Source organism: Pollachius pollachius (assembly GCF_949987615.1).
Source record: "Pollachius pollachius genome assembly, chromosome: 7".
Taxonomy (NCBI): domain Eukaryota; kingdom Metazoa; phylum Chordata; class Actinopteri; order Gadiformes; family Gadidae; genus Pollachius; species Pollachius pollachius.
The window spans coordinates 275,459-288,382 of NC_136940.1; the positions used below are offsets into that span (position 1 = coordinate 275,459).

At 53.7% G+C, this 12,924-nt stretch overlaps 1 protein-coding gene across 1 annotated transcript; it reads right to left on the reverse strand.

Annotated features, from left to right (window-relative positions):
- Positions 1-313: 313 nt before the first annotated feature.
- Positions 314-11,059, reverse strand: plppr3b (phospholipid phosphatase related 3b; the record flags this gene model as incomplete). The annotated part of the gene is given in 8 exon segments (XM_079740266.1): positions 314-516; positions 519-1,020; positions 1,643-1,816; positions 4,094-4,151; positions 6,349-6,544; positions 7,992-8,100; positions 8,254-8,427; positions 10,994-11,059. Coding segments are annotated over 8 exon segments (1,392 nt in total). The 3' UTR covers positions 314-403.
- Between the last annotated feature and the right edge of the window lie 1,865 nt (positions 11,060-12,924).

Sequence of the window (12,924 nt, forward strand, 5' to 3'; positions counted from 1 at the left end):
AGCTCTATCTCTGTCCTAGTGTATGGGTTAGGGTTAGAGCTCTATCTCTATGTCCTAGTTTATGGGTTAGGGTTAGAGCTCTATCTCTGTCCTAGTGTATGGGTTAGGGTTAGATCTCTATCTCTATGTCCTAGTTTATGGGTTAGGGTTAGAGCTCTATCTCTGTCCTAGTGTATGGGTTAGGGTTAGAGCTCTATCTCTATGTCCTAGTTTATGGGTTAGGGTTAGAGCTCTATCTCTGTCCTAGTGTGTGAGCGGGTCTCTGGCCCCCCGGGCTCCAGGCAGGCTCCTGGGTAAGGGATCCTGGGGCGGGGGTAGGTCCGGGTCCAGGAGCAGCAGGCCGGTCCTCTGGGGCCCCGCGGCGGGCCCCCTGCGTGGGGGCGTGGCCTGCTGGCCGCCTCCTTCATTGGCTGAGCTCCTCCACTCCCAGGGGTCCCCACAGTCTGAGGGCCTGTGGGCCCCCGACCGGACCCACTGCCGGGACCGGGCGGCTGCCTGCAGGGGGCCCGGGGGGCCGCGGCTCTTCTCCGTGATGGCGAGCCACTTGGACCGCGTCAGGGCGCTCTTAGGGGACACGGCGGGGGCCCCGGCATCGGGGCCGTGCCCCCCAGGGCCCCGCCTCACCGCTGGGGGGCCCTGGGCCGCCTCAGAGCCCCCCTCTCTCCTTCGGTCCATCGATCTCTGTTGCCACGCCGACACCGGCTCCTGGGGGCCCTGGCCGGCGCGGGGCAGGGTGTGGCTGAAGGTCACCATGGTCTCCCTGGGGGCCCGGAGCTCCGCCTCGAGGCTGGCCCTCTGCACCCCCCCTGGCCCTGGGGCCCCCTCCACCCTACCGGGGGCCCCCTCCGGCCCACCGGGGGCCCCACAGATCTGGTCGTTGCTCTGGGAGGCGGAGGCGGGGCCCCGGTTGTAGACCGAGTCGTGGCCGCGCTCGGCAAGGGCCCTCAGGGCGTCGGGGGGGGCCGGGCCCCCGGGGGGCGCCGCCTCCGGGGGCCGGAAGTTACCCACGGCATGACAGGACTGTGGGCCAGGAGAAGGAGACCAGGTGGGGGTTAGTCTGTACCAGGTGGGGGTTAGTTACCAGGTGAGGGTTAGTTACCAGGTGAGGGTTAGTCTGTACCAGGTGAGGGTTAGTTACCAGGTGAGGGTTAGTTACCAGGTGGGGGTTAGTTACCAGGTGAGGGTTAGTTACCAGGTGGGGGTTAGTTACCAGGTGGGGGTTAGTTACCAGGTGGGGGTTAGTCTGTACCAGGTGAGGGTTAGTTACCAGGTGAGGGTTAGTTACCAGGTGAGGGTTAGTCTGTACCAGGTGAGGGTTAGTTACCAGGTGAGGGTTAGTTACCAGGTGGGGGTTAGTCTGTACCCAGTGAGGGTTAGTTACCAGGTGAGGGTTAGTGGTGACCAGGTTATGGTTAGTCTGTACCAGGTGAGGGTTAGTTGCCAGTCGGGGGTTAGTCTGTACCAGGTGGGGGTTAGTCTGTACCAGGTGAGGGTTAGTCTGTACCAGGTGAGGGTTAGTGGCCACCAGGTGAGGGTTAGTCTGTAGCCAGTGAGGGTTAGTTACCAGGTGAGGGTTAGTGGTTACCAGGTGAGGGTTAGTCTGTAGCCAGTGAGGGTTAGTTACCAGTTGAGGGTTAGTTACCAGGTAGGCAGCGATGAAGGCCCCGATGAGGCCCCCTGCCCAGACGTCGTGGGCGTGGCTGCGGTGCTGCGTCACCTGGGTCAGCCCCGCCAGACCGGCCGCCAGCCAGAACCCCAACACCAGGACCGGCTTCAGCAGCCGCGGGCAAGCCGGAACCGCCTGGTCCAGGTACATCTGAGGACCAGGAGAGAGACTCTGGGACCAGGAGAGACTCACTGGGACCAGGAGAGTCAGACCTCTGGTACCAGGAGAGAGTCAGACCTCTGGGACCAGGAGAGAGTCAGACCGCTGGTACCAGGAGAGAGTCAGACCTCTGGGACCAGGAGAGAGTCAGACCTCTTGGACCAGGAGAGAGTCAGACCGCTGGTACCAGGAGAGAGTACCAGGAGAGTCAGACCGCTGGTACCAGGAGAGAGTACCAGGAGAGAGTCAGACCTCTGGTACCAGGAGAGTCAGACCACTGGTTCCAGGAGGGAGGCAGACCGCTGGTACCAGGAGAGAGTACCAGGAGAGAGGCAGACCGCTGGTACCAGGAGAGAGTCAGACCTCTGGGACCAGGAGACAGTACCAGGAGAGAGTCAGACCACTGGTACCAGGAGAGAGGCAGACCACTGGTACCAGGAGAGAGGCAGACCGCTAGTACCAGGAGAGAGTCAGACCGCTGGTACCAGGAGAGAGTACCAGGAGAGTCATACCGCTGGTACCAGGAGAGAGGCAGACCGCTGGTACCAGGAGAGAGGCAGACCGCTGGTACCAGGAGAGAGTACCAGGAGAGAGGCAGACCACTGGTACCAGGAGAGAGTCAGACCTCTGGGACCAGGAGACAGTACCAGGAGAGAGTCAAACCACTGGTACCAGGAGAGAGGCAGACCACTGGTACCAGGAGAGAGGCAGACCGCTGGTACCAGGAGAGAGTCAGACCGCTGGTACCAGGAGAGAGTACCAGGAGAGTCAGACCGCTGGTACCAGGAGAGAGGCAGACAGCTGGTACCAGGAGAGAGTCAGACCTCTGGGACCAGGAGAGAGTACCAGGAGAGAGTCAGACCGCTGGTACCAGGAGAGAGTCAGACCTCTGGGACCAGGAGAGAGTACCAGGAGAGAAGCAGACCGCTGGTACCAGGAGAGAGGCAGACCACTGGTACCAGGAGAGAGGCAGACCACTGGTACCAGGAGAGAGGCAGACCTCTGGGACCAGGAGAGAGTCAGACCGCTGGTACCAGGAGAGAGTCAGACCTCTGGGACCAGGAGAGAGGCAGACCGCTGGTACCAGGAGAGAGTACTAGGAGAGTCAGACCGCTGGTACCAGGAGAAAGGCAGACCGCTGGTACCAGGAGAGAGTCAGACCGCTGGTACCAGGAGAGAGGCAGACCGCTGGTACCCGGAGAGAGGCAGACCGCTGGTACCAAGAGAGAGGCAGACCGCTGGTACCAGGAGAGAGTACCAGGAGAGAGGCAGACCACTGGTACCAGGAGAGAGGCAGACCGCTGGTACCTGGAGAGAGGCAGACCGCTGGTACCAGCAGCCGCGGGGAGGCCGAGACCGCAGACCTGACCGCAGTTCAGGTACATCTGAGACAAGGACAACGGGATAATGTGGTAATGTGATATTTTCCATGGAAACACGTTATGTTCTATTATATTATCTATGGTAACATATGTTATGTTATATTTTCCACCGTTACAAATGTTATGTTCTTATATTCTACATGCAGACTGAAGATGGTTTGTGGTGTGTGTGTGTGTATGTGCGTGTCTGTGATATGTGTGTGTGTGTGTCTGTGGTGTGTGTGTGTGTGTCTGTGGTGTGTGTGTGTTTGTGTGTCTGGGTTGTGCGTGTGTGTCCGTGGTGTGTGTGTATGTGTGTGTGTGTGTGTGTGTCTGTGGTGTGTGTGTGTCTGTGGTGTGTCTGTTGTGTGTGTGCGTGTGTTGTGTGTCTGTGGTGTTTGTGTGTGTCTGTGGTATGTGTGTGTGTGGTGTCCGTGGTGCGTGTGTGTGTGTGTGTGTGTGTGTGTGTCTGTGGTGTGTGTGTGTGTGTGTGTGTGTCTGTGGTGTGTGTGTATGTGTGTGTGTGTGTGTGTGTGTGTGTGTGTGTGTGTGTGTGTTGTGGCAACCCGGCTTGCTGAGCGAGCCGCCTCCTTCCAATCAGCACACGAACTGGAGCTTACTTAAAGCCAAAATGGCACTTTTATTCAAACATAAATTATACTATCAAACCAAACAAAACCCAGCTTTGGAGGAATCCACAGTCTTGTTCCTCCGGTGGAATCATATCACCCACGGCAGGGAGACTGGTCTCCCTGCACACGCGAACCAGGAGAGCCCTGAATGAGTGTGGAAGCATACTTCCCCCCCTGCTCCTCAGGTGCTCCGCATTTCAATGATTGGCACCAATGCTCTTACTGTGTGTGTGTGTGTGTGTGTTTGTGTGTGTGTGTGTGTGTGTTGTACTTACAGAAACATAAACAGCAGCAAAGGCTGACAGACTTGCATGCTGGGATGGGAATGTTTTCCTGTGTAAGAAGAAGAGGGTTAGTTAGGGTTAGCTAGGGTAGGTTATGGTTAGTTAGGGTTAGCTAGGGTAGGTTATGGTTGGTTAGGGTTAGCTAGGGTAGGTTATGGTTGGTTAGGGTTAGCTAGGGTAGGTTATGGTTGGTTAGGGTTAGCTAGGGTAGGTTATGGTTGGTTAGGGTTAGCTAGGGTATTGTTAGTTAAGGTTAGCTAGCGTAGGTTAGGGTAAGTACTGGTTTATTGGGAGGGTTAGTACTGGTTTAGTGATAGGGTAAGTACTGGTTTAGTGATAGGGTTAGTAGTACTGGTTAGTACTAGGGTTAATAGTACTGGGTTAGTAGTAGTAGTAGTGATAGGGTTAGTACTGGTTTAGTACCAGGGTTAGTAGTACTGGTTAGTACCAGGGTTAATAGTACTGGTTTAGTACTAGGATTAGTAGTAGTAGTAGTAGTAGTTGTGATAGGGTTAGTACTGGTTAGTACCAGGATTAATAGTACTGGTTAGTACCAGGGTTAGTAGTAGTAGTAGTTATAGGGTTAGTACTGGTCAGTACCAGGGTTAGTAGTGATAGAGTTAGTACCAGGGTTAGTAGTAGTAGTAGTGATAGGGTTAGTACTGGTTAGTACCAGGGTTAGTATTAGTAGTAGTGAAAGGGTTAGGGCTGGTTAGTACCAGGGTTAGTAGTGATAGGGTTAGTGCTGGTTAGTACCAGGGTTAGTAGTAGTAGTAGTGATAGGGTTAGTGCTGGTTAGTACCAGGGTTAGTAGTGATAGGGTTAGTGCTGGTTAGTACCAGGGTTAGTAGGAGTAGAGTACTGGTTAGTACCAGGGTTAGTAGTGATAGGGTTAGTGCTGGTTAGTACCAGGGTTAGTAGTAGTAGTAGTTATAGGGTTAGTACTGGTTAGTACCAGGGTTAGTAGTGATAGGGTTAGTACTGGTTAGTACCAGGGTTAGTATTAGTAGTAGTGATAGGGTTAGTGCTGGTTAGTACCAGGGTTAGTAGTGATAGTAGTAGTGATAGGGTTAGTACTGGTTAGTACCAGGGTTAGTATTAGTAGTAGTGATAGGGTTAGTGCTGGTTAGTACCAGGGTTAGTAGTAATAGGGTTAGTGCTGGTTAGTACCAGGGTTAGTAGTAGTAGTAGTGATAGGGTTAGTACTGGTTAGTACCAGGGTTAGTATTAGTAGTAGTGATAGGGTTAGTGCTGGTTAGTACCAGGGTTAGTAGTGATAGGGTAAGTGCTGGTTAGTACCAGGGTTAGTAGTGATACGGTTAGTGCTGGTTAGTACCAGGGTTAGTAGTAGTAGAGTACTGGTTAGTACCAGGGTTAGTAGTGATAGGGTTAGTGCTGGTTAGTACCAGGGTTAGTAGTAGTAGTAGTTATGGGGTTAGTACTGGTTAGTACCAGGGTTAGTAGTGATAGGGTTAGTGCTGGTTAGTACCAGGGTTAGTAGTGATAGGGTTAGTGCTGGTTAGTACCAGGGTTAGTAGTAGTAGTAGTGATAGGGTTAGTACTGGTTAGTACCAGGGTTAGTATTAGTAGTAGTGATAGGGTTAGTGCTGGTTAGTACCAGGGTTAGTAGTGATAGGGTTAGTGCTGGTTAGTACCAGGGTTAGTAGTAGTAGTAGTGATAGGGTTAGTGCTGGTTAGTACCAGGGTTAGTAGTGATAGTAGTAGTGATAGGGTTAGTACTGGTTAGTACCAGGGTTAGTATTAGTAGTAGTGATAGGGTTAGTGCTGGTTAGTAGTAATAGGGTTAGTGCTGGTTAGTACCAGGGTTAGTAGTAGTAGTAGTGATAGGGTTAGTACTGGTTAGTACCAGGGTTAGTATTAGTAGTAGTGATAGGGTTAGTGCTGGTTAGTACCAGGGTTAGTAGTAATAGGGTTAGTGCTGGTTAGTACCAGGGTTAGTAGTAGTAGTAGTGATAGGGTTAGTACTGGTTAGTACCAGGGTTAGTATTAGTAGTAGTGATAGGGTTAGTGCTGGTTAGTACCAGGGTTAGTAGTGATAGGGTTAGTGCTGGTTAGTACCAGGGTTAGTAGTGATAGGGTTAGTGCTGGTTAGTACCAGGGTTAGTAGTAGTAGAGTACTGGTTAGTACCAGGGTTAGTAGTGATAGGGTTAGTGCTGGTTAGTACCAGGGTTAGTAGTAGTAGTAGTGATAGGGTTAGTGCTGGTTAGTACCAGGGTTAGCATACCTGGCGGTGAGGATAGCGTGCCGGTCGTGCCCGGAGCAAATGTCCTGGTGGACGAAGGGGTTGAGGTCACAAGGGACACTGAGCAGGGTGTAGTTGGGCTGGCACACCGTCAGGAAGAAGGGGGCGTAGTACCCTGTGGAGAGCTGGATGACATCCGTGACCAGGGCCGTCGCACACAGCCCGAACACATGGACCCCTGGGGTCAGAGGGCAGAGGTCACAGCCCGAACACATGGACCCCTGGGATCAGAGGGCAGAGGTCACAGCCCGAACACATGGACCCCTGGGGTCAGAGGGCAGAGGTCACAGCCCGAACACATGGACCCCTGGGATCAGAGGGCAGAGGTCACAGCCCGAACACATGGACCCCTGGGGTCAGAGGGCAGAGGTCACAGCCCGAACACATGGACCCCTGGGGTCAGAGGGCAGAGGTCACAGCCCGAACACATGGACCCCTGGGGTCAGAGGGCAGAGGTCACAGCCCGAACACATGGACCCCTGGGGTCAGAGGGCAGAGGTCACTGCACTCTCCCCAAGGCTCTGTACTGGGACCCCTTCTATTCTAGCTATAAACTAGATCATTGGGCTGGGGTTAAGGGCTAGGGGCTAGGGGTTAGTGGATAGGGGCTAGGGGTTAGTGGCTAGGGGCTAGGGGTTAGTGGCTAGGGGCTAGGGGCTAGGGGTTAGTGGCTAGGGGCTAGGGGTTAGGGGCTAGGGGTTAGTGGCTAGGGGCTAGGGGTTAGTGGCTAGGGGCTAGGGGTTAGTGGCTAGGGGCTAGGGGTTAGTGGCTAGGGGTTAGTGGCTAGGGGCTAGGGTTAGGGGCTAGGGGTTAGTGGCTAGGGGCTAGGGTAAGGGGCTAGGGGTTAGTGGCTAGGGGCTAGGAGTTAGTGGCTAGGGGCTCTGTACTGGGACCCCTTCTATTCTAGCTATAAACTAGATCATTGGGCTGGGGTTAAGGGCTAGGGGCTAGGGGTTAGTGGATAGGGGCTAGGGGTTAGTGGCTAGGGGCTAGGGGTTAGTGGCTAGGGGCTAGGGTTAGGGGCTAGGGGTTAGTGGCTAGGGGCTAGGAGTTAGGGGCTAGGGGTTAGTGGCTAGGGGCTAGGGGTTAGTGGCTAGGGGCTAGTGGTTAGTGGCTAGGGGTTAGTGGCTAGGGGCTAGGGTTAGGGGCTAGGGGTTAGTGGCTAGGGGCTAGGGTAAGGGGCTAGGGGTTAGTGGCTAGGGGCTAGGGGTTAGGGGCTAGGGGTTAGTGGCTAGGGGCTAGGGGTTAGGGGCTAGGGGTTAGTGGCTAGGGGCTAGGGGTTAGTGGATAGGGGCTAGGGGTTAGTGGCAAGGGGCTAGGAGTTAGTGGCTAGGGGTTAGGGGCTAGTGGCTTGGGGCAAGGGGTTAGGGGTTAGGGGCTAGGAGTTAGTGGCTAGGGGCTAGGGGTTAGGGGTTAGGGGCTAGGGGTTAGGGGTTAGGGGTTAAGGGGGAATGGGGTTAAGGGGTTAGGTGTTAAGGGGTTAGGGGTTAAGGGGTTAGGCGTTAAGGGGTTAGGTGTTAAGGGGTTAGGGATTAAGGGGTTAAGGGGGAATGGGGTTAAGGGGTTAGGTGTTAAGGGGTTAGGGGTTAAAAGGTTAGGCGTTAAGGAGTTAGGGGTTCCTGTACCTACGAAGCGCACGGTTCTCCTGAGGAAGGCGTTGAAGCTGCAGCCCCCTGCGGTGATGCTTCCTCCGGGGATCTGGAGGGCATAGACCAGCGCCTCCCCTGCCATGATCTGGAACACATCAGCCAATCACAACCGTGTGCTATGTAGTGAAGGGCTGTTGAGTGGGAGTTGTGATGAGTGTATGTTGAGTGTGTGCTTTGAGTGTGTGTTGTGAGTTTTGTGTGTGTGCGTGTGTTGTTTCTTGCATGTGTGTGTCCCGACCGTGGCGGCAGGTCCAGCGAAGGCGAGGCTGAGCAGCATCAGCAGGGGGACAGCTTCGGCGCCCGGGGCCACGTAGGGGAGGCTGAGGCTGGGCTGGTAGCAGCGGTACCCCCCCTGGGCGGGCTGGAGCTCCAGCAGGTACAGCGACAGCATGGAGGACGCTACGATGGGGAGCTAACAGCACAGGGACAGCATGGAGGACGCTACGATGGGAGCTAACAGCACAGCGACAGCATGGAGGACGCTACGATGGGGAGCTAACAGCACAGCGACAGCATGGAGGACGCTACGATGGGAGCTAACAGCACACAGGGACAGCATGGAGGACGCTACGATGGGGAGCTAACAGCACAGGGACAGCATGGAGGACGCTACGATGGGGAGCTAACAGCACAGGGACAGCATGGAGGACGCTACGATGGGAGCTAACAGCACAGGGACAGCATGGAGGACGCTACGATGGGAGCTTACAGCACAGCGACAGCATGGAGGACGCTACGATGGGGAGCTAACAGCACAGGGACAGCATGGAGGACGCTACGATGGGGAGCTAACAGCACAGGGACAGCATGGAGGACGCTACGATGGGGAGCTAACAGCACAGGGACAGCATGGAGGACGCTACGATGGGAGCTAACAGCACACAGGGACAGCATGGAGGACGCTACGATGGGGAGCTAACAGCACAGGGACAGCATGGAGGACGCTACGATGGGGAGCTAACAGCACAGGGACAGCATGGAGGACGCTACGATGGGGAGCTAACAGCACAGGGACAGCATGGAGGACGCTACGATGGGAGCTAACAGCACAGGGACAGCATGGAGGACGCTACGATGGGAGCTTACAGCACAGCGACAGCATGGAGGACGCTACGATGGGGAGCTAACAGCACAGGGACAGCATGGAGGACGCTACGATGGGGAGCTAACAGCACAGGGACAGCATGGAGGACGCTACGATGGGGAGCTAACAGCACAGGGACAGCATGGAGGACGCTACGATGGGAGCTAACAGCACAGGGACAGCATGGAGGACGCTACGATGGGAGCTTACAGCACAGCGACAGCATGGAGGACGCTACGATGGGGAGCTAACAGCACAGGGACAGCATGGAGGACGCTACGATGGGGAGCTAACAGCACAGGGACAGCATGGAGGACGCTACGATGGGAGCTAACAGCACACAGCGACAGCATGGAGGACGCTACGATGGGGAGCTAACAGCACACAGGGACAGCATGGAGGACGCTACGATGGGGAGCTAACAGCACAGGGACAGCATGGAGGACGCTACGATGGGAGCTAACAGCACACAGGGACAGCATGGAGGACGCTACGATGGGGAGCTAACAGCATAGGGACAGCATGGAGGACGCTACGATGGGAGCTAACAGCACACAGGGACAGCATGGAGGACGCTACGATGGGGAGCTAACAGCACACAGGGACAGCATGGAGGACGCTACGATGGGGAGCTAACAGCACACAGGGACAGCATGGAGGACGCTACGTTGGGGAGCTAACAGCACACAGGGACAGCATGGAGGACGCTACGATGGGAGCTAACAGCACACAGGGACAGCATGGAGGACGCTACGATGGGAGCTAACAGCACAGGGACAGCATGGAGGACGCTACGATGGTACCTGGTTGCTAGGTAACCCATGCTACCAGAATGTTGCTACGTAACCATTGCTGCCTGGTTGCTAGGTAACTGAGGAGATAGAGCGGCAATATGTGTGATTGAGGGAAGTCAAAGAGGGATGATAGGAGTGATAGAGGGGTGATAGAGGGGCATAGAGGAGTGATAGAGGAGTGATAGAGGCGTGATAGAGGGGCGATAGAGGGGTGATAGAGGAGAGATAGTGGGGCGATAGAGGAGTGATAGAGGAGTGATAGAGGCGTGATAGAGGGGCGATAGAGGGTGGTAGTAGAGTGATAGAGGGGCGATAGAGAAGTGATAGAGGGGCGATAGAGGGGCGATAGAGGAGTGATAGAGGAGTGATAGAGGAGTGATAGAGGCGTGATAGAGGGGCGATAGAGGGGTGATAGAGGGCCGATAGAGGCAAGATAGAGGGTGATAGAGGGGCGATAGAGGGGTGATAGAGGAGTGATAGAGGGGTGATAGAGGGGCGATAGAGGAGTGATAGAGGGGAGATGGAGGAGGGATAGAGGGGTGAGAGAGGGGTAAGAGAGGGGTGAGAGAGGGGAGATAGAGGGGTGATAGAGGGGGGAGAGAGGGAAGATAGAGGGGGGAGAGAGGGGAGATAGAGGGGTGATGGAGGGGTGAGAGAGGGGAGATAGAGAGGTGATGGAGGGGTGTTAGAGGGGAGATGGAGGAGTGATAGAGGGGTAAGAGAGGGGTGAGAGAGGGGAGATCGAGGGGTGAGAGAGGGGAGATAGAGGGGTGAGAGAGGGGAGATGGAGGGGTGAGAGAGGGGTGATAGAGAGGAGATAGAGGGGTGAGAGAGGGGAGATCGAGGGGTGAGAGAGGGGAGATAGAGGGGTGAGAGAGGGGAGATCGAGGGGTGATGGAGGGGAGATAGAGGGGTGATAGAGGGGTGAGAGAGGGGAGATCGAGGGGTGAGAGAGGGGAGATAGAGAGGTGATAGAGGGGAGATAGAGGGGTGAGAGAGGGGAGATCGAGGGGTGAGAGAGGGGAGATAGAGAGGTGATAGAGGGGAGATAGAGGGGTGATAGAGGGGAGATAGAGGGGTGATGGAGGTATTCTCCTCACCTCCACAAAGTAGAAGCAGGGGAGCAGCGTAAGGCCATCTTTAGGTGCCATCTTCATCTTCATCATCATCACCTCCACAGTTGCACTGAAACACCCCAAGAATATGTTGGGTGTGTCTAATTAGTACCAACAAGTAGAACAGTTCTGCATTGGTTTAGTGTGTTTTGGTGCCATACTATTGGAAATGAATAGGATTCTTTAAATAATTAAATAAAATTGTAGGTGCAAAAAAATTATATTATCCTTGGGTGTGTCTAATGAGTGGAGTTATTTATTGACGGTCCCTACGTAAAAAAGCAAGCAGTCAGGAGCAATTGGGTGTCCCTTGGTTGTCCGCCAAGACTGACTGAAAGCGAGGCAGGAACCGTAAATGAATATGCGAATATCTGTCGAATATCCAACAACAATCTAACTTCACCACGGTCTGGTGACTAGGACGTTATAGAATAACTACCTCTTTCATGTGGGACCGCAGTGAGGGACTCACCTCACCTGTTATGATGCGTTGCTCATCCCGCTACATCTGTCTGCCTCCCGCACGGTCACAGAGGGAGGTCCGTCCCACGCCTCCCTCCTCCTCCTCCCCTCTATCGTCTCTCCCTCCTCCCCCTCCTCCTCCCCTCAGTCTCCCGGTAGATCCCCCCTCCCTCTCCTCTCCGTCTCCTGGTAGCTCTCCCTTCCGTCGCCCGGTAAGGAGTTCCGTTCCTCACGGCGTCCCTTCACTACATCTCCTGTTGGATTAAACCATTAAACATAAAACATTTATCATATAAATATATAAAACTACCATATAATGAGTATAAACCACAACTCCACCATATCAAACCCTATCGTATCAAATCCAACCCTGTGGAACACAGAAGAGGAATAAAAGGATAGAAGAGTACTGAGGAAAATATTTTCCCCAGTCCCTGAGGAAAATAGAACGCTGTCGGTAGAGGTCTTTGTCATCCGCCCAGTTATCGGATATGACGACGGAGGTACTTAATTTCCTCACACACAGCAAGAGGACTGTCTGGCAAATAAAAGGTCGGAAAAATTGATTTCCTGTCCTCAGCGCTTCTATCATTATGTGGCTCTTCTTAGCATTATACTTTATGTCACGATCAAGGCTATACTGAGAGCACACCTTCAGCCTCTGCTGTAACCCAGCCCTCTATGGTCAGAGCAGGACACAAAGAAGACACAGAATGGAGCAGCTACAACAATATAGAGGAGTACTGGGGAGTACTGAGGAGTACAGGAGAGTATAGAGTACTGAGGAGTACTGGGGAGTAGTGAGGAGTAATGGGGAGTAGTGAGGAGTACAGAGGAGTACTGGAGAGTATAGAGGAGTACTGGGGAGTACAGGAGAGTATAGAGGAGTACTGGGGAGTATAGAGGAGTACTGGAGAGTATAGAGGAGTACTGGGGAGTACAGGAGAGTATAGAGGAGTACTGGGGAGTATAGAGGAGTACAGGAGAGTACTGGGGAGTACAGAGGAGTACTGAGGAGTACTGGGGAGTATAGAGGAGTACTGGGGAGCATAGAGTACTGGGGAGTACAGAGGAGTACAGGAGAGTATAGAGGAGTACAGAGGAGTACTGGGGAGCATAGAGGAGTACTGGGGAGTATAGAGGAGTATTGAGGAGTATTCAGACCTCTCGGTTTCTGGTCCTCTGACATTTTGACTGTTTTAGTAGATCAAAATATGTTTTGGTGTTTCATATTATTTGTACATGGCTATTATTAAAATGTTTAGGATATATTTGCAACACGCAGCTGTACATGTAGAAGATAGGAACCAGCTTTTACTTGTCAATCAGAGAGGTTTACTAAAATATCAATAAACAGTCTTTCTTATTCACTTTTAATAAAAATACAAAAAGGGCAGAAATTAATATGAAAAATATTGGTTAACACTTATATTCACACAAACAAACAGCATTCT